At 36.7% G+C, this 20,785-nt stretch overlaps 1 protein-coding gene across 13 annotated transcripts in view; it reads left to right on the top strand.

Annotated features, from left to right (window-relative positions):
- The window catches only part of UTRN (utrophin), a 546,896-nt gene that overhangs the window by 461,980 nt on the left and 64,131 nt on the right, over positions 1-20,785 (top strand). For all 13 annotated transcript variants that reach the window (XM_078054618.1, XM_078054624.1, XM_078054617.1 and 10 more), the window contains 4 exons: positions 436-514; positions 3,611-3,671; positions 17,879-17,940; positions 19,601-19,675. In XM_078054618.1, the coding sequence (XP_077910744.1) occupies positions 436-514; positions 3,611-3,671; positions 17,879-17,940; positions 19,601-19,675 (277 nt within the window). The remainder of the gene's footprint in view (positions 1-435; positions 515-3,610; positions 3,672-17,878; positions 17,941-19,600; positions 19,676-20,785) is intronic.

Below are 20,785 nucleotides of genomic sequence, written 5' to 3'. Positions count from 1 at the left end.
AATATGGTTATTGTGAGGGTTAAAAGAGTTAATTTGTATAAACTGCTTAGAAGAGTGCCTGGCACTGTTTGCTGTCAGTTGGTACCAGAAGAAGTCTATTTTAATCCCAGTACTTTGATTCCAGAGATAGAGAAGGAGTCTATACAAGCAATCATATCTTGGGCATCATTTAGTAGCATCATTTAGTAAACAGGGTTGCTGGAGGGGAGGTGGGTGGGGGGTGGGGTAACTGGGTGATGGGCATTAAGGAGGGCATGTGATGTGAGGAGCAGTGGGTGTTATATACAGCTGATAAATTATTGAACTCTCCATCAGAAACTAATGATGTACTCTATGTTGGATAATTGGATTTAAATAGAAAAAAATACTTAAATCAAGTATGTTATTAAAGTCATTGTTTTCAAATCAAATTATTTCTTGCATGTGTATGTGCAGGTTTCTGTGGATGATCGCCTTAAACAGCTTCAGGAAGCCCATAGAGATTTTGGGCCATCCTCTCAGCATTTTCTTTCTAGTAAGTACTAATAAACTTGACTGTTCTCATTAATTGAACGAATGAGCATATTCTTTCACTTTGCCTCAAGGAGCCATATTCTTTGTTGCAAATATATTTACTTATATTAGGTAAATGTACAAAAAGCAATATTAAGATTAATTACAATATTGTTTATTGGTTATTAGTTGTAATAATCTGGTCACAATTGATAAGTCTCCGAAGTGGAACAAAACTGAATTTCTCTTTAGCTATGGTTTTTCAATGGACCATCGGCTATAATAATTAATGTAGCCTCATATCATCATTGCTGTATCATAAACAAATGTTATGAACTTTTTCACAATAAAAAAATCATTTTTACATTTTAAGATTTCTAATTAGCTTTTCTTCTTAAAAAGTGTTTATTAATTTAAAATGTACCTGTATCTTTAGCAGTAAAAAAAAAATAACTCCCCATGGATCCGAGATTTTTGTTTATTAGGTTCACTGTGATCATACTTAGCTTTTCTTTTGGTGAAGTATTGCAGATGTAGCCAAACCACATATGTAGATTTTTATGTAGTATTCTCCAACTGAAATTTTTAATTTTACGGACTGTTTATGAGATCTTATATAAGTAATTTGAGCTCCTACTTTATCGTTCACTGCTGGGGAAACTAAAGAATGTAGGATTCAGAGTCATCCAAATTAAGATTAAAATATTAAGTCTGCCAGACCTGTAGATTCCTGAAAGTTAATTTCTTTATCTTAAAATTACTATAATAATACTTAGTTTTTCTGATCGCCTTGAAAATTAAGTGAGAAAGCATAGTGAGTTTCAGAGCACCTAGCACAGTTCTTGGCACTGATGCTTTCACTAACTATTAATTTCTTTCCTTTTATTTGTCCTGGCAAACATATGCCAGAAAACAGTTTGTTTACTTCAATATAAATGAAGTTTAAAACTTAAGGCACATCTTATTTCCCAATTATGATAAGTTCTTTGTATCTATAGTAATAGAGAAAACTGAAGTAATACCATGTCTTCCAACTAAATTGATTACATTTGTATTTTCCCTTAATCTTTTGTCATGGTTGATAATCTGCTTTACCTCAATTCAAGGTCAGGCTTTTCTATTTTCACAGTTTCAAGAATCTGAGTTAGTCATTTCCTGCCCCTCCTGTCCTCCAGTCCTCATGCTCTCCCCCCTTCTCTCCCCCTTCCTCCCCTCCCCCCACGCACACATGTTTTCTGTTTCGCACACCTGAGCCCTTAGATAGCCTATCTTTGAGTGATTGTAGTCCTTCCTGGAATATACTGGGTGCGAGGATGCATTTCTAAAGTTGGGATGCCATCATTGTTGATAAAGTAAATAAGTTTGCAGTCTCCTCATTAGGTATGAACTACTTCAGATTTCTTAAACTTAATTTAAGCTATGTGCTAAGGCCAAATTAAAGAGGAACTTAACAAATAATTGTGACTCTATTTACAGTTCTAAGGATTAGTTATCTATTAGTATCGATGAAACTCTACACTTTCTCCTAGCAACCATTCTTTCATGATAAAAATCCAACTCATGTTCTTTAGGAAGGAAAACATGGTAAAATTCACAATCACTTTGTGAAACTCAAGCATGTGGCCTGTTATTGTCTGGCCCTGATTGTCCAAGGAGGTCAGAGTTTTTCAAATCAAAACAATGGTTAACATGAGTGTAAACAAAATCCCAATTAATAAATTGAATAATTGTTATCTCTTTCTGCTTGAAATCGTTGGCTTTATAATATTTCTTGGACTTCAGCCATGGTTATAAAAGGAGTCTGTTTAGTTAGAACACAAAATAAACTGACCTATTAGCCTGGTGCCAACACTGAAATGAGGTTGGCTCTAATGAGAAATTTATTATACCTACTTCCACATTTTCATCACCCTTTTATATTTTCATGGACATAGTTGCAGAAGGGAGTGCTCACATGTTATAAAGAGAAGAAGAATTGTTGAACAGAAAAATTGCTGAACTAGTGGTCGGAAATCTTGAGATCATGTCTGAGCTCGGCCATTTCTCTATGGGGCAAGTTATTTCACTTCTGAGTATCTAGTTCCTTATGTATCAGATAGGGCTCTAATATGGATTTGTTGACTTCCTTATAAATAGATATATTTGAAAAGGCTTTTTGCAAAGTTTAGAATGCTATATTTTTATAAGATATTAATATGACATGAAATTCAGAAAAAAAGCATTTATGACAACTCTATGAGAGCCTAGTGATAATTGCAAAGATGTGTTTTAATTGCTTGTTTATTAGTTTATTTAGCAAAATTCCTTAGTAGCTCTAGCTTTACATGTTTAACTCTTCTTAAATAAGTCTTCAACTAATTATATAGGAATAATCTATTTTTATAAATAAGGAATAGCTGGAATTGTAAGAAATCAGTACCTCAACAAAAATAAATACCTAAAACAAAACATAAAATCTCAGTCATAGTGATATCTGATGTGAAAGTAGGAAACTGTATTTTCTGTGCATTTCAGATGAAAGTAAGTATTTGGGATTCTTCTATCCACATAATTACCTTGTTTGTTTGTTTTTTTAACAACCCTTTGCCTGTGTTTATCTTAATCTTTCCTTTTTAAGATTAATACAAATGAGTTTGTTTATATGCCATCTGTCCTAGATAGTTATTCCTGTGAAGCAAAGTAAAGCACATTATTAATGATCTGGAAAATTCAGTCTTGTGAAATCTAGTTTATAATCTGGATATACCAGGTAAAATTAATTTTGGTTTTAGCTTAATCAAAAAATATATGCAGTCCATTTTCCAGATAGCACTAAGTTTTAAATTGTGGTGATTATAAACAATAAAACTTGATTTTGAAAAGTATTTTTAGCAACAGGTTCAATTAGTTAGAGTTGGCATTTGAAATTGAACCTGTGTTGTTTCTTCCCTTGCTTCAAATGAATCTTTAAGAAGCCACTGTTTGTTTAGCCTAGTAGATTTCATAATTATAGGAATCCAGCTCAAAAACCAGAGTAGTTCTCATTGAATTGGCTATAAAATGTGTTCAGTTGTTTTGCACTAGGGTATAAGGCGTTTGGGTGAGCAGTGTTTCCAATAACCTCCCTTTGTTTCTTCAGCTTCAGTCCAGCTGCCATGGCAAAGATCCATTTCACATAATAAAGTGCCCTATTACATCAAGTAAGTTGATTTTAATTCTCCTTTATGATACCAAAAAAACCAACGTTATGTTGATAACTTAAGAGGCTTTCCCTTGTAACTTTAGAAAATAGAATTCAATCCTACTGTCTGAAGGAAACTATATATATATTTAGTATTTAAAAGAAGTTAGTTTAAAAATCAGAGTAATATTTGTAGTTTATTAGGTTAAAGCTATAGGTATGTTTACCATATATTTTTTTAAACAGATATTAAAATATTTGGGGAAACTGACAAAATTTCTAAGTACGTCAGATTCTTGGGGCACCCGGCTGGCTCAGTCAGTGGAGCTTGAGATTCTCAGGGTTGTGAGTTCGAGCCCCACATTGAGTGTAGAGATTACATAAAAATAAAATCTTTAAATAAATAAATATGTCAAACTCTTGACATGATGCTGTTTCTCGCACTGTACTGATTCTAAACCATTTTTATTTCTCCCAGAAAATCCATTTAAAACGTGATGTACTCTTCTCATCTAATCCACCAAAAACAAGCAGTGTTTTTATCATTAAAAAGTTGAGTATCTTCAGGGTTTTTTGACTTATGGAAATTATCTGCAATATTAGTTTAGGTTTATATCATCCTTCCTTTTTTTATTGTCAACTTGACAGTTTCTCCTTCTTATATACTAAGTTTCTCCTTATTATGTAACCTTTTATACATTTTGTATCATTTACACGAGGTCTGAGTAGGATTCAGTCCTTGACTTAGGCTAAGTATTGTCCTAAGACAGAATGATACAATCCTTTGAGGTGTAAATTAGCAAAGCTGTTGATTTACAATGTATTAAAGTGATGACAGTCCTAGCTGACTCTGTTTTATGTGTATGGTGAACAGCATCATAATTACTGGAAAAATAATCACTATTATTAGGAGTCAGCTCTGTCTCAGATTAGTCAGCTGACCTCAGGCAAGTTGGGTAAAGATCTGTGGGCCAACTTTCCTTTGTATCTTTCCTAAATGGCAAGTGGATCTCCAAAATCCATGCTAGCACTAATAGTCTACTCTTCCAATATCCCTCTTCCTGAAAAATTTGTATATGAAGTCAGTGTTTGTGAAATAGTATTTCCTTTTGAAGGTTTTATTGTAGTCTGAGATGTATCACCATACCATATATGAAATATAATAATAGTATATGTTATATTGCCTTAATGGAATTTACTACTTCTTTCACTGTAGTGTCTATAGTGTACTGGGTTGTGATAAACTTAAGGATAAGGTAGCAAAGCAATTGGCTGGTGTCAAATTTGGGCAATCATGAATGGAAAGAAATCAGAGGCTGGGTAATTTGACATGTCTCTGTTGAGAGAAGGTGTAATCATCTGATCCAAATTTAAACCATTTTTAAAATGTTTACATTTTCATTGCGATAAGAGTTAATAATAATAATAATAGCAGCAGGTGAAGAAGGGGGCATGAGTCAGGGAATGCTCACAGCCTCTAGAAACTGGAAAAGGCAAGCCAATGGGATTCTCTTTTAGAACCTCCAAGGAGGACCACAGACCTGCAAACCTCAATTTTAGCTTAGAGAGACATTTATTTTGGAGTCATTTGTTACAGCAGCAATAGAAAACTAATATATGTATTATACAAAATCAAGAAGTCCATGAAATTATTATTTTTTTTTAAGATTTTATTTATTTATTTGACAGAGAGAAAGAGATAGTGAGAGCAGGAACACAAGCAGGGGGAGTGGGAGAGGGAGAAGCAGACTCTCCGCTGAGCAGGGAGCCCGATGTGGGGCCCGATCCCAGGACCCCGGGATCACGACCTGAGCCAAAGGCAGATGCCTAACGACTGAGCCACCCAGGCGCCCCCATGAAATTATTTTAAATTAAATTGTTTTACTCAACTGACAAAGAATCTTTATTATCTGAGTTTTTTTTGAAGTATTGATTGGATCCAGCAAGGCAGATTTTTGTCTTTACTGGATAAAGAACATATTAATTCTCTTGTTTGATTATGTTATACAGTGGTTATCTATTTGATTTGTCATTTTAAAAATCTATCTTGAATTTTAGCACTGCTATAAAAAAGGAATTTCTCTATGTCCAGGTTGGTTATATATGACTAAAAATGACATTAAGTCAGAGTTTCACTGATTCAGAATTTTTATAATTTTGGTAGGCTCTCACAAGATTATAGTCTTGTTCAGACTATGAGATCTGATGGGGCAGACCAGTGCAGCAAAAGCTCGTTTCTCTAATTTCTCATTGGCTAGAGCTCCATGTCCATGACCAGCACTTTAAAATATGTATAATGCAGTGATGGCCAATATGTTTAATATGACCTGTAGGATTATAGCATCCTAAAATATCTTTCAACATCATTGGTGAAAGATTGAATTTCCTTGAATATATATATAGTTTTACTGTTAAATGTCTTTTAGGACTTTGAAATATTTAGAGATCTCTCCAGGTATATAGGATGAATTCTCTTATTTTTAGAAAACTTCTTAGCCAGATTCTTTCATTACCTGCTCTGTTGTGTAACTTAACAGTTTATTTCTTCATAATAAAGTACATCAATGTCTGGAGGTAGGGTTAATATGAGCCAGTATATTTCCAGATGAAGAAATGTTATGAAAACAAAATTTAATTCCCAAGTAAATTAATAAGCAAGTAAATAATGAGTGAAGGGTTTTTAATATACACTTCCCTTCGCATGGCTGCACAAGTAAGTAGAGGAAGAACATTAAAAACAAATTTAGCATGATTGTCATGCAGCTAGAGTTTCCTGGAGCATATTAGGATATATTAATTTAGCCAAAAAGAAAATAAGAGGCAGGTAGAAATGTAATTATTTTCTTTCTTTTTTTTTTTTTAAGATGTTATTTATTTATTTGACAGAGAGAGACACAGCAAGAGAGGGAAGACAAGCAGGGGGAGTGGGAGAGGGAGAAGCAGGCTTCCCGCTGAGCAGGGAGCCCGATGCGGGGCTCGATCCCAGGACCCTGGGATCATGACCTGAGCTGAAGGCAGACGCTTAATGACTGAGCCACCCAGGTGCCCCGAAATGTAATTATTTTCAATGTGGAAGTATACAATTTTGTATACTCTAATGCCAGAATATAGTGAGAAAGTTGAAAGGAGAATGGGAAGAACAAATTGTCTTTATTTCATATTTTAATTTTATCAATTAGCTAAAACATACTTTGATGGCTCCCCAACGCATTTCTTTCTCTGTAGGTGTTTTTTCATTAATATTTTGAGGTGTACTGCAGTGGTCCCAGACTCATTTGTTTCTATAAAATGATAGAATATAGATCTGAACTGTAAGGGTCTATGTAGTATAAATCCCTCTATGTTAATATCTCAAGTTGAAACTCATATCTTTAAATTATATTTGCTTCTTCTAAGGTAGGCTTTCCCAATCTGATCTGGTTATTTTTTCTTTTCTAGTATAATCCAGTGACAGCTCATTGTTCTATCAGTTTAAGGAAACCTGCAATGGTTCCTTCTGCCTTTATAATATACAAAAATCTACGATAAAAGCCAGATTTCTTTCTCTGTGAATTTTTAGTCATGTGTTTGTGTTTTGCACACGTTTTTCATTTCCTCAGCTGAAAGTTAATATCCAGGGTGTTTCAGGCATAAAGGGAACAATGAATAAAAGCTTTGGGTTGAACTTTCCTAATATGTCACATTAATCATATAAAACTCATTGCTTGTTATTTTGATCCAGAAATAATAATAGTAAATAGTCATAGCGGGTGATAATAATGATCATTGAAATGAATTATATTTTTTGAATATTCATTTGCCAGCCACTATGCTAATCCTGTAATTATCTCTTAATTCTCACTGAAGTGTCGGGACTATCATTACCCCATTTACAGGCAAGGCTTAGATAACAAGTACACACATAACTTGCTCAAGTCACACAACCAGTACAAGGAAGAGCTGGTGTTCAAACCCGGGGACTGACTCCAGCTCCGACCTCTTGATCACTAAGCCTCCAGTTCTCTGCATTGAGTGAAGGAGAGAATAGAAGTTTTAGTCACATGGAAAAGTTGGGTAGGATGAAGATATATTTAGGAAGGAGCAGTCAGGTGGAGAAAATTTGAGCAAACGTCCTTTTTTTTCATGCTATGGACCGGTTGCCATTTATGATGCACCTACTATGGGCCAGCAACTGAGTGCAGAGCTAATTTTCGTAGGCTCGTTTCTGTAGGGTAATATATGCTTTATATGTTTAAGGAAATGTCACACTGTGGTGCAGTAATGGACAAAGGTGCTTTTCGATAGGTAGAAAAATGTAGTTCTCCACAGTCCTGCCAGTCGGATCTTGACAGGAATTGAAAGGTAGGGGAGCAAACTGTATCCTTCCACTACCTTTCCTCAGCTCCATGGTCAGAGATTTCTGTCATTGGGTAGATTTCTGTCCATGATTAGGATGCTCAACAGAGCTGGCTCCTAAGTCCCATAGGGCTTTTAGCATAGATGGTTCTATACATGTCCAGTCTGTTAGTAAGTCAGACTCTTTCGTAGAATTTAGTAAGGTGAAGTTAGGAAATGTGGTTTTCCTTTCTCGCTCTACGATGTCATCTCTGAAGCTAGAGCGCGTGACTTTTCAGTAAGTCTTAGCAGAAAAGATGCTACGGCACTCATGACCGGGCTGTACCCTCACGTCTTAACAGTTTTTTTTTTTTTTTTAAAGATTTTATTTAAAAATTATTTTATTTGACAGAGAGCTAGAGAGAGAGCACAAATAGGCAGAGCAGCAGGCAGAGGGGGAGGGAGAAGCAGGCTCTCCCCTGAGCAGGGAGCCCGATGCGGGACTCCTTCCCCGGACTCCGGGATCACGACCTGAGCCGAAGGCAGCCGCTTAATGACTGAGCCACCCAGGCGCCCCACGTCTTAACAGTTTTTCTACTCGAAGCTGAGGTGCAAGCCTAAATTCTTGATAGAATCCTAAGTGTGCTCACATGCATGCAGCTTTAATATGAACATTTTAGTGATGTCTTCTTTTTTTTTTTTTTTAATTTTTTTACTGTTATGTTAATCCCCATACATTACATCATTAGTTTTAGATACAGTGTTCCATGATTCATTGTTTGTGCATAACACCCAGTGCTCCATGCAGAACGTGCCCTCCTCAATACCCATCACCAGGCTAACCCATTAGTGATGTCTTCTTGATAGATAATATATATCACAGTCTCAAAAACTGGCATTTCTCAATCTTACAGCGTACTCATCAGAATAAATTATCTTTACCTCCAGATACCACTTCCATGCATTCTCTGCCTTATTCTCATTCCCCTTGATGACTAGGCCTAAATCAAAATTTTCCTCAACTTATTACATCTCCTTTATATTTTCCTTTTCTAGTCTCATGTCCATTAAGGATAATTCCCCTTTCTTGCCTCCCAAGGGCATTCTCTGCTGCCCTAATCCATCAGCTGCTGGGAAAAAAAAACAAAGTTTATAGTTGTAAATGAAATCTTGGAGAGCAAGTAGCTGTTCTTTATAGCAGTCATGCAGTTTATTTGCATAAACTGTATTTCCTTGTCTCATTATATATGTACAGTCTAAAGGAGAGAATTAATGCTTATTTCTTTAGAGGAATCGTGGGCCCGTTTCGATGATGTAGGTGAAGTATTTCTTCCTTAAGTAAGAGCAGAGAGGAGTGACAGCAAAGGGATATCCAAATATTCAGCCTAACAAGAAAGTCAGGGCTAGCAAAGGTGTATTATAACAAAACAAAGAAAAAATTAACATAAAGCATTTTATGTTTAAAGATTGGAGGAAACCCATCCCAAAACAAAAGAAATCCATAACAAAGATGTAACTAACAATGAAATATAAAGACAGCTCTCTCTGAAAGGCCTCCCACAGCTGTCTTCATCTCTCTCTTCTTCCTTAATCAAGATGCGAGATGGCATCCTTTTGGTGCCAGATTTTCAGTGGAGGAGTCTTGAGACACATTTTGAGTCTCTCTCCAAGAGTAGAGCTTATGTTTTGGTTTTAATGATAAAGAAATAAATGAAATAGAAGCCTAAGAGAATGTACTGGAGAGGCTATTTTTCTAAGAAACAGTCTGTGACGTTATCTGTGTTGAAAATAAATATTTAAAACTCACTGGGCCAACTCTGCTGATGAGGACGGAAGAACGAAGTTGTTTTATGAAAGAATATAAGCATCTTGGGAATCCCTATACCTCCTGCTCTTGGAGGCAGCTTCAGACAAATGAGCACACCTTGGCTGATGAGAAAACTAACAGCAGGCCGCCTGCCCTGCAGCAGCCTTGTATTGGCAAATTGTAACCAGACAACTTCCAGTGAATTTACCAGTGCCCTGACTTATTGAGATAATTCAGGTGGAATTGACATTGTCTGAGAAAGACATTGACTAGTGCAGGACTTAAAAAGATACTGTTTTCCTGCCACTCATCTATACATTGCTGGGGCCAGTGTTATTATTACCATGAAGTGGGGATTTGGGCTTGGCATCTTCCAGATCACTCAGTTCCATTGTATTATAGGGGCACCATCAGCCTTACTGTGCAGTCTGACCTTTAGGGTCAAGTTTGCAATTAATAAAGGTCTACTACACAGTACAGCGGGTCACTGTGGGGCCACTAATAAGGTAAAGGAGATATTCATACTTTGATTTGTAAAGATTAAATTTTTAAAGTAGTCATTGAAACTAGCAAAAGTACAAAAGTAATAATGATCAAATAAACTGTGAAAGAAGTAGAATATCTTTTTCTATATGGATTATAAAGTAAAATGGTACAGTGTTAGAGTCAATACAGCAGTATAGAAAAAAATTGATTTCTCCTTTAAAGATTACATATGAAAGAGATAGAGTAGTAAAAATTTTTTTAAAAATCTAAATAATATAAATTCAGCTTTAAAAAACAAACTAGAAGGATACAATGATAAACTCAACTCTGGTGGGAGATAATCCTGGAGTTGACACCCCAGGCAGGGGTGTAGAGGACTCCCCAGAGCCAACTCAACAACAGGTGACCTGCAGGAATGTTGATTAATGTCGATTACTGGTCTGATCCTCCCTAGTGTGACAACTTAGAGGGACATGGGGGTAGAGTTTGGGTCAGAGGTGAGGCTGCTTCGGAGTTCTGGGCCCAAGCAGAGATACTACCAAGGTAAGGCTCCCTTGGGTTTACTGTGTGCATGTTCATTCTTCCAGACAGTCTTCCAGTGCCCTCAAAACAAGTATCAGCCGAAGCTCCCTGCACACCCAGGCACATCCATTTTGGTCATGAATTCTACTACTTTACTTTAAAAACAAATACAAGCAAACCTGTCGTATTGTTTTGTAACAAACTATTCTATCAACCATGCCTGGAATATTGACATTTGTATTTAGGGTTATGGAAGCCTTTGTCTCTATACAGCCCTTTACGTGCTTGTGTCTTTTAACCTACTCCTAAGCACGAAATTATTTCAAGTGCATTTTATAGTTGAATCCAATAGATTTGGAGTTATCCATTGTTGACAGTTCAGTCTTCCTGCCTTGTGTCTTCATCTTCATGACAAGCTAGTGGCATTTTCTTTTTTTTTAAAAGGCTCCATTTTTTTCAAAGGGGTTTGAAATCATGACCATGAGATCAAGAGTTGCATGCTCCACTGACTGAGCCAGCCAGGCACCCCAAACTAGTGACATTTTTTAAGGAAGACTCTATGCTTTTACAATATCTGTTATCAAGTAGAATCCTGTATCTTATTTGGAATGTAAACAGGAAGGTTTTTTTCCTGAAATGTTGACATTCAAAATTTCTTAAGTTTTCCCTTAGATTTATTCTTATATTTCAAAAACTGTAACCTTGGCTTTCCTGCCTTTAAAAGCCTAGAAGATGGCAGAAAGTGTTTGCGAGGGTTCAAGAAGTTCTGTGTAACCTGAACACATGTGTTTCATCCCCTGGAGGAAGCAGCTTCCTCATCTTCTGCCAAATCTGTCCCCCACCGGCCCCTCAATAAGTCATGCACACAACACACACACACAGTAGGAATCTGCATACTGGCAGGAGTACTCCTTATTCTTCATATATTCTGGTCTCAAGTGAAATAAAGATTGGGGAGATTATAAATTCCAAGATGAGAATGTCACTTTTTAGATCCTTAAGAAGATAGTACTCAGATAAATAACATTGCCTCAGGTTGCCAGAATTTGTTTTCACTCTTTATGCTTTAATCAGCTGAATACAAATTGATTATTTGGAAGTTCCTTGATTCCTGTATTTCTATATAAACTTTCATAAGCGTATGTAAAGAAGGTATTAGCAGAGTCTGCAAAAGCCCATCATTCTGGAGATTCTCTCTTACATATAGCATCTCTTAGCTTCTACTGTGCTTTGTGACTTACGGAGTTGATTTTCCTCCCTTATTTCTCCCCACCCTGAGGAGCGGTCTGGGGCATTGAAGACAGAAAAGCAGCCATTCCATCAGACAACGTGCAGTTCACTCGTAATTTTGATAGGGCTGGTGGGTAGAGGAGTGAAGTTGGAAATGAAATATATGTGGGTTCAGTAATGAATGGGACATGAGGTTGTGCACTCCTCATTTGAGAATTTTGTCTGTGAAGAAGAGAAAAAGGTAATAGAGAGCAGGAAATGTAGATTCAAGGTTGGGATGAGAGAGATTGTGTATGTAAGGATGGCACATCGTTCAACATTTATATTCTGAGAATGGTCTTATTGAGAAGGGGGTTAATAATGCAACACAAGAGATTTTAAAGAAATCTTTGGGGAAGAATTGGCCTTTGATAGGAGGAGGAATTCCTCAGAAAGGAGGAGAGAAGAAGACAATCTGACAGATGGAAGGTAATTTATTGATTTGGTGGTGGGAAGTTGAAGGAATTCTAATCTGGTGGTTTCTAGTTTTTTTCAATGAAGTGTGAGATCAAGTGAAATGATAGAAGGCAGGGAGGGAAACTTACTTAGGCTTGGGAGAGAGAAGGCAGTAATAAATTGTCTTAGGGTCTGGGAAGCAAGTTTATTAGGGAATGTTGTGTGGTTGCCAGCAGTTGGACATTTGAGGTTTGAAGTTAAATATTTAAAGTAAAATTAGTCTGTTGAGTGATTTTCTCCAGCTGTATTCATGCACAGCTGCTCAGGTCCAGAGAAGGCAAGTAATTGAGCTGATCCATGCTTGGGTTTTGCTAGGAGTGAGCGAGAAGCAAGGCAGATGAGATTGTTTGTAATGATTATAATGATGGACCATGGACTCAGATTTAGACAGATTCATCAGAAAGATGTTAGAATCTCAGTCATGCAAGTATACTTCCATATTAAGAACACAGGCTTAAAATCAGACCATCCGGGTTCAAATTCCATTTCTACTACTTGCCAACTCTGAGACTTGGAGCAAGTTATCTAAGTGCCCTCCCTGTCCCTAGTTCCTTCATCCGTAAAATGGGGGTACTGTTGGCACCCAACTCATTGACTTTTTATGCAGATTGAGTTTACACAAGGAAAGTGTTTGGAAGGACACCTGGTAAAGACTGGACGCTCAAATAGTAGGCTATTACTGTAATTAATTTTAGGCATCCTGACCTACTGTGTCATCTTTCACTATGCACAGCAAAGAAGAAATATTTCTCTTTCTGTGATTGTCTTATCCCTCAACAATATGGGTCGTTCTTTTTCTCTCACTTGTATTTTTAATTAACTGACTCACCTTTAATTTTTTTCTCTTACATGCCCTTAGAATTGCAGTTGAAATGAGATGACACATGGCAAAACTCACAAAATCCAGTTTCAAGCATAAAATTGAGTAGATAAGTAACAAGTAAATGTAAATTGTAACAAGTAACAAGTAAAATTGACTAAGTGTCAGTTTTGGGGTAAGCAGGTTTGCCTTCTTGCCATCTTTTAAGGTTTTACGGAAAAAAATGATGCCACTCTAATGAGGACAGATGGGTTTAAAAAGTTTCTTCCCCAGAGCAGTCTATTGCCCAGAAATCAGTATCTTTTCAATCTATCAAAATTACTTGTACTTTGCTGTTGGTTCCTTTTCTCATATATTGGACCGTGTTGTTCTACAACATTTTTGTGTTCTATTCATTGGTGTACAATCTTACTTGTGTTTTACTTTCTGTGGCTTATCAGAATACATTATGAATAATAATAAGTAGAAACGTGTATCGCTTATTAACCTCATTGGTTCAATATTTCATCAAAGTCCATAAAATACAGAGAGCACATGTTGTCTCAGCCAGGACACTTAAGAGTACAGGGGGTGCTCTTTTAATAAGTATATGGGATAGCAGGTAGAAATTAGAACTGTCCAGGGCATTAAAGGATGATTAAAAAAAACAGTTAATGGAGATTTCATGCACAGCACAGTGATTACCCACAAGAGTACTATGTTTTAAACTTCAAAGTTGCTAGGAGACTGGATTTTAAATATTTTCACCACAAAATAGAAATGATAATTATGTGATGGGATAGAGGGGTTAGCTAACACAACTCTGGTAATCCTACTGCAATGTATAAATGTATCAAACCAACATGTTGAACACCTTAAACTTACACAGTGTTACATCTCAATTAAAAAATAAAAATTTAAAAATTTAAATAAATCAAAAATTAGGTAAAATCTTGAGTCTCGTAGAATATAAAAAGAGCATGCGTCAAAGATTTCATTTAACTCACTAATCACAGAATGGGTTAGAAGTTATAAGAGGTTTCCAGGAGAACACTAAGAATTTCATCTTCATAATCAAATAAGGGATGCTAAAATGAAGTTTACCACTCGGTGTAAAGCTGATTCATTGGTCAGTGTCCACAGGACAGTCATCAGTTGCATCCCAGTGGACACAGTTTGCATTTCTATGGATAAGAAACATTTGCATTGGTATCAGTTTTCTTCAGTTTCCAGAGTTTAAAATAGCTCAGAGACCCACTGACTTTTTTGCCCCATGAAAGGCCTTCTCAGTTTTTCCCTTCACAAGCAGACCTAGCACAGCTCAGCACCCTACTTACACATCACATGCTCTCACTATCGCTTTCTTCATATGATTTTGGACTTACCTGTTGATTGCTGCTTTGTTAGATTTTTTTATAGTTTATCAAGCTGTACAATATGAGGTTCTACTCCTCTTTCAGATATGAGGTTGGCCAGAACCTAAGCTGTTGTTATTTGTGGGGTGGGGAGGGGAGCAGAGAATGCTACTTTCAATTCTGTTTTGCTTGCCTACTCTGGGAGGACTTGGAAGCATTTTGGCTGGATGAGCTGAGCAATCTGCAGCTGTTCAAATACTTAGAGCCTTTGGGTTGATTGTGGATTTTCCTTTAAAATCCTTCCCCCGCCCCCCACTAAAAAAAGAGAAGGAGAGAGAGAAAGAAAAAAAGAAAATCCAACAGCCAACTGCATCTACTACCTTTTTTTTTTTTTTTTAACTGTTGTTTGGTAAGCTGCAGTTACACTTCTGTAACCAGAGGCTGTGTTTATTTTCAGCGTTGGCAGTTCTGCCTAATGAATCAACTGGTATTGAATTCACAAAGGGGGATGCCGTTTCCCTCCCTCCATCTGTTTGCCAAATGTGTGTGTTCCCTCAGCTCCTAGTAGTTGTTTCACTCAGAAGAGCCATTAGCAAGCGGGTCTTCTCATTGAATTCTCAGCCACTGCCATGCTGCCGTGTGGGATTTTCCCCTCGTGGTTCCGTAGGACTTGTTTGCCAAAGCTCCACACTTGTGATTCTAGAGAGAGAAAGAGTACTTATATTTGTTGTTTAAGTATAAAGCTTGGCTCTGCATTACTCAGAGCTTTAGTTTGGTTCTTGAGCTTTGATTTGGTCCTTCGTGATGGGATGTCTGCCTCTGGACAGTAGTGTTGCCATGGGGATTTAAATTACTCCAAAGAGACAGGGGTTGTGGGAATACTGGTTGCGTGTCTAGCACTGGGAGCTCCTGATGGATTTTTTTGAATTACACTCTATTTCCAGCAAATCCTTCTTTAATTCTTATTGATGGTAGGGAGGAAGTTGTTTTATTAACAAAATCTGGAGGAATCTTTATTTTTTTGTTTTTGCTTTGCTTTGTTTTATTTTTTACTTCATGCATGAGAAGCTTTTTAGGTCAGTTACTTCTCACACATGAACGTGCATATCAATCCCATGGGATTTTGTTAAACTGAAGATTCCAGTTCAATAGAAAGAGTAGAGGTCAGAGATTCTGCATTTCTGTCAAGCTGTGGGCCACACTATGAACAGTAAGAATTTTAGGTCAGACAGCTTCAGTACTTTCTCTGTGGTCTTTGGAGCAACTTGGAGGGGAACATGGTAGAATGGTTTGGTTGGTGTTCAGCATCCAAATACAAAGTGGAAACATTTTACCTCTGCATTGGTGTCAAGAACCAGGTATGGGAGCTGGACAACTTTCTAGCTTCCCCTGGGATAGACCTTCACATTTTAGGCATGTTAATTTATGTGAGATTTTTTTTGGAATTTCCAGAACATTTTACATACCCAATTTCATATCTAAACTTCAAATATTTTTCAAAGCAAATTATGAGTTCTTGGCGGGGTTCTGTTATATATATGCATATGTAACAGTGATTATGTTCTTTTCCCAGTGACATGTCCCTATTTTTGATATATTACCTAGATTAAAAAAATAATCTCTCTTAAATTTGATGGCATGAATATTTTAATACCACTCTCTCATGTACTGTGCCATTTCACTTAGCTTACTAAACAGTTTTGTAAGAACTGAGTGTTATCTAAGAAGTCTTTTGAGTACTGTTAAACCTTATTACTCTATTCTGACCTAGAAAAGGGATAGTAAAGTATTTTTAAATATAAGGACACTGATCCATTGAAGTTAGGAGCTGTTCACTTCACACGCAGACACAAAGAAGGAACCTAATTTAAGCAGTAAGTGGATTTGTTCTACCTGCATCTTATTTCTGAAAGCCTTCGAATTCTGTGACTTAGTTTTGGAATTTACAGAAAAAGAGAAAATGTAAAACTTGCTTCTTAAGTGAAGAATAAGCATCATGAGAAAAACTGTTGAATGTCTGTCAAAAAGTACTGGTTAACTGAGAGAGGCTGATTGCTGAGAGGAGCATGAAGTCACATTGGCAAGAAAGATTCATGCAGAAGGGGAGTAGAGAATCCAGATACACAAGAAGAGGGTGTTGGGGAGGAAGAACAACTCTTCCTTCACCCTCTTAGGTTTAGTTTCTGGAGGTCTGTGAATTATGCTGACAAAAGACAGATTAGCAAGAGAAGAGCATTTGCTTATGCATGGAAGGCACATACTGTGATGAGTAACTCAAAGGGATGGTTAGAATTGGGGGCATATGTACCCAACTTAGCAGGGGAAAGAAGTTGGGGAGAAAAGGCTCCTTTGTGAAGACCCAGTAGGTTTCTTTAGGAAAGATAAATGGGTTTTTTAGGAGAATAAACACGAGATAAGAAAGTTTGTGATAATGTTTGTTTATGCAGGTGCAAGTAGTTTTTCTGTCTTCTTCGTAGCCATGAAACTCCCCCAGAGAGAGGATTTATGGTAGCCTTGTTTCCAAGAAGTGTCTGCGTTTAGTCAGATGAAGGAAACTCTGAAAAGACCTCTTTCTACATCTGTTCAATCTCAGATGTCTTTAGCTTGAAATAATCTTTGTATCAATTCTAGGGCTCTGAGCGAGCCCCCACAGGGGAAAAGGGCTGATTTACACCAAGGAAGGAGAGACTGGAGGTTAAAGAGGAGGGAGCCTCACTTGATTGTGAGGTGAAGATGTTATTCAGAGTTAAACTCTTCATTTCTCAGTTCTTTGGAAATTTCATTAGGACTTCTAAAGTTCAGCAACTCTTTACAGCACTTCTGCTCTCGGAGGGTTTATTCTGAATGAGGACCTATATCTGCCTAACACAAGTAGAATTATTCTGGAAACTGCATTCATCTGGCTGCATCAAGCCTGAGGCCCCAGGGTCACACTTCATATCTGGGTTTTAATTTGTAGTTGTAAATCTTTTCGAAAGAGGTAAAACAACATTTTTTACTTAATATTTTCACAATATAATTGCTCAAATAAAAATTTATTATTGTTGTTTCAAATGTTAAGTAATAACTGGACATCGGTTTCAGAATGATCCGTCATGGAGATCATTTTGCATGTATTTTAAAAACTTAGAATAAACATTCTATTTGCATACATTCTATGTGACCTATGTTATTTTGTATGTTCTTTAATTTAAAAATACTACCCTTTTTTCCCCCAGCCACCAAACACAGACAACCTGTTGGGATCATCCTAAAATGACTGAACTCTTTCAATCCCTCGGTGAGTGCTATTTTATTTAATTAACCTAAACGACTGATAATTGTATATTCTTAATCGGAAACTAAGCACCAGTTTTTCCTACATGGCATGGTATGTTTAAAAGATTGTGTCACTGACATAGAAAAAGCGGTTGAATTTCTGAGGGCAATGCAGGAAACAGTTTTTACCTTTCTTCTTGAGAGAACACGTGGTTTGAAATCGCAAGAGGTTGATTTTAAAAGGAGGAATGCAAGCTCCCTCACAATGAGTCATCTTAAACTTCAGCCTTGCCTGAAAACAAAAACAATGACAGCGCAGCAACCTCTAATTCATTGCTTTAAATTTCCTGTTAGCTCACATTTTGTTCAGTTAATCTTACAAAATTGGCTTGCCTAATTTCATTTTGTCGAAGTAGTCATGAAAAGCTAAAATCATTTTAATATAAAAATGTAAGAAAACACAGGAGGTGAGAATTCTAATCTTGTAGATTTCTGGTAGAATATGACTTTGAACTGATGACCTAGCCTGCTTCCTTTAGGTTGGTCCAGTGGTTTTGAAAGAGTTTTCTCTTTGGGTAGATAAGGCACTGCTGGAGGGGAGAGCAGCACCCAAAGGTTCTCACACCCACTCCCGCTTCAGCAGGGAGGGAGCACCCCTCTTGATCTCTTTAAATGTCAGGCATCTGTTTGTTGAGCTTTCATCTGGATGGGTGAGGGCGGCTAACAAAGGCTGAACAAATGAGAGAAAAGCCAGGGGTTTCTTTCGTTTGTAAAGTGAAGGTACAAACTTGATGATTTCTGAGTTTGCTTCCAGTTCAAGGAGTCTCTAATACAGACAACTCTGTCTTTAGGACACAGAAAGAAATTACGGTATCTTTTTTTGAACTTGATACCAAATCTTTTTTGGTACCAAACTTTGATACCAAAGTGTTTTGGTTTTTTTTTTAGCTGAAATATAATTGGCATATAAGGTTATATTAGTTACAGGTGTACAATATAATGGTTCAATATTTGAATGTATTATGAAGCTGTCCATCAGAGTGTCTACTTACCATCTGTCACCTCATGTCATTACAACATTTTTTATTCTTGTGATCTTTTAAGATCTACTCTTTTAGCAACTTTCAAATATACAGTATTATTAACTACATTTAGCCTCTTGTTTCTAAAGATCTGAATATAGATTATGGGATAATTTTAACCATATCTATAAAAGAGCAGAAGAAGCAAATAGATCAGGATGGAAGACGTAAGACTAGCTTTAGGAGTAGTGACAGGGACAGCCTCATTGACAGAAAACTAATTGTCCTTGAGGAAGATTTCCCGGGAGGAGAGTCCCTCCCAGCAGCGGAGAAGGAAGGGCCCTGAGCCTACAGTGTGATGGATTTATTAAGCCTTCAGAAGTTAACAGGCCATGTTTCCTTTTCCTCATTTCCCTCCTTTTCTTATTGGATAATGCCCTCTTGAAAGCTGTGTGGCACTGCTTTGGAATGTATCTCACTATGGTGCTAATGAACATTTAATTATTCTCTTAAATAAATGCTGTGGATTTTGAGAGAAGACTTTTTAGTGAGTACAGACATAATACTTTTCCATCATCTGAAGTAAACAAATACGTTCTTGCCATTCAGTAGAAGTTAAACAATAAGCCTGCCTTTGAATGTGTTCCTTTTCCATTTCAGCTGACCTGAATAATGTACGTTTCTCTGCCTACCGCACAGCCATCAAAATCCGAAGACTACAAAAAGCACTGTGTTGTGAGTTATTCTGCCAAAGTTAATCACTCTGTTCTTTGGATTGCCTTTTTTTTTTTTTTTTGAGACAGAGATAAATGAAGAGGGTGATGTGTTTGTAGAGTTAATCTCATTTTCAGTGTATCTCACTCAAGTAATTGGCTGTGTTTCTATAAATACTCTATTATTTGCCCCATCAGCATGCATGCAGTAGTAAAACAAATGAACATATGCCATTCTCAGTTGGAGAACAAAATTAGCCAAAATACAGGAGTAACATAAAAAGCTTTTTCAAAAATTATGCTGCCACCCAATTTAAAGGGATTAAATCAGGAAATCAAAGTAGTAGATCATTGCCTTCTTAGTACTTTGTATTCACTTGGAGGTATAGGATTCCAAACAGTATGATTCAATGTAGTCGTATAATAAAGAAATACTAAAAAACAATATTCCTGATCCAAATTTGAACTGGCACCTAGAAAAGTAGATAAAAGGCTCTGGATTTATTTAAATATATTTTGAGATGTTTGGTCTTATCAACATGAACTTTTCCTGCAGAGTTTGTTCAGAGTAATGTTCTGTGATAGCCATTTTACCAAAGAGGTATTCCTCCCCCCCCGCCCCCCCCGACACACATGCCCAAACAACCTAACTTTAAACAGAAATATGAATACTTGTAATAATATAGATTTAATCTCTCTGAATTCTCTTTGTGGTCATAGTTTTAATGATTGAGTCTATTCAAAGAACATGTAGGCCTTGTCAGATAGTTAATATGGAAACTGACATCCACCCATATTTTTACAGCCTAGTAATTTGAATAATTCCAAGTATTCTTGTTGCTACCTTTTGTTAACAGTTGTTATATGTCTAGGCAGTTCAGTGAAGCTTTGAATATCACTCTTCAAAAAATGATATATTAAGGTTAAAAATCTGCTCTTTAAAGGTCAGTAGAAATTAGAATTACATTTTGAGCTGGTTACGTGAGGAGAGGTGAGGGAAGAGAAGTAGAAATCATTCAGAAAAAACCCACAGCCATGGAAAGCTTTAAGATAAGAAGAACTTAAGTTATGTGTGGAAGGGAAGTCTCCAGGGCTAAAAAACACCTCCAGATTTACGGATGAAAGAAAAAAA

Source organism: Halichoerus grypus, chromosome 9, assembly GCF_964656455.1.
Source record: "Halichoerus grypus chromosome 9, mHalGry1.hap1.1, whole genome shotgun sequence".
NCBI classification, from domain to species: Eukaryota; Metazoa; Chordata; class Mammalia; order Carnivora; family Phocidae; genus Halichoerus; species Halichoerus grypus.
The sequence above is the reverse complement of the archived record's forward strand: the minus strand, read 5'-3'. Positions and strand labels throughout refer to the sequence as shown.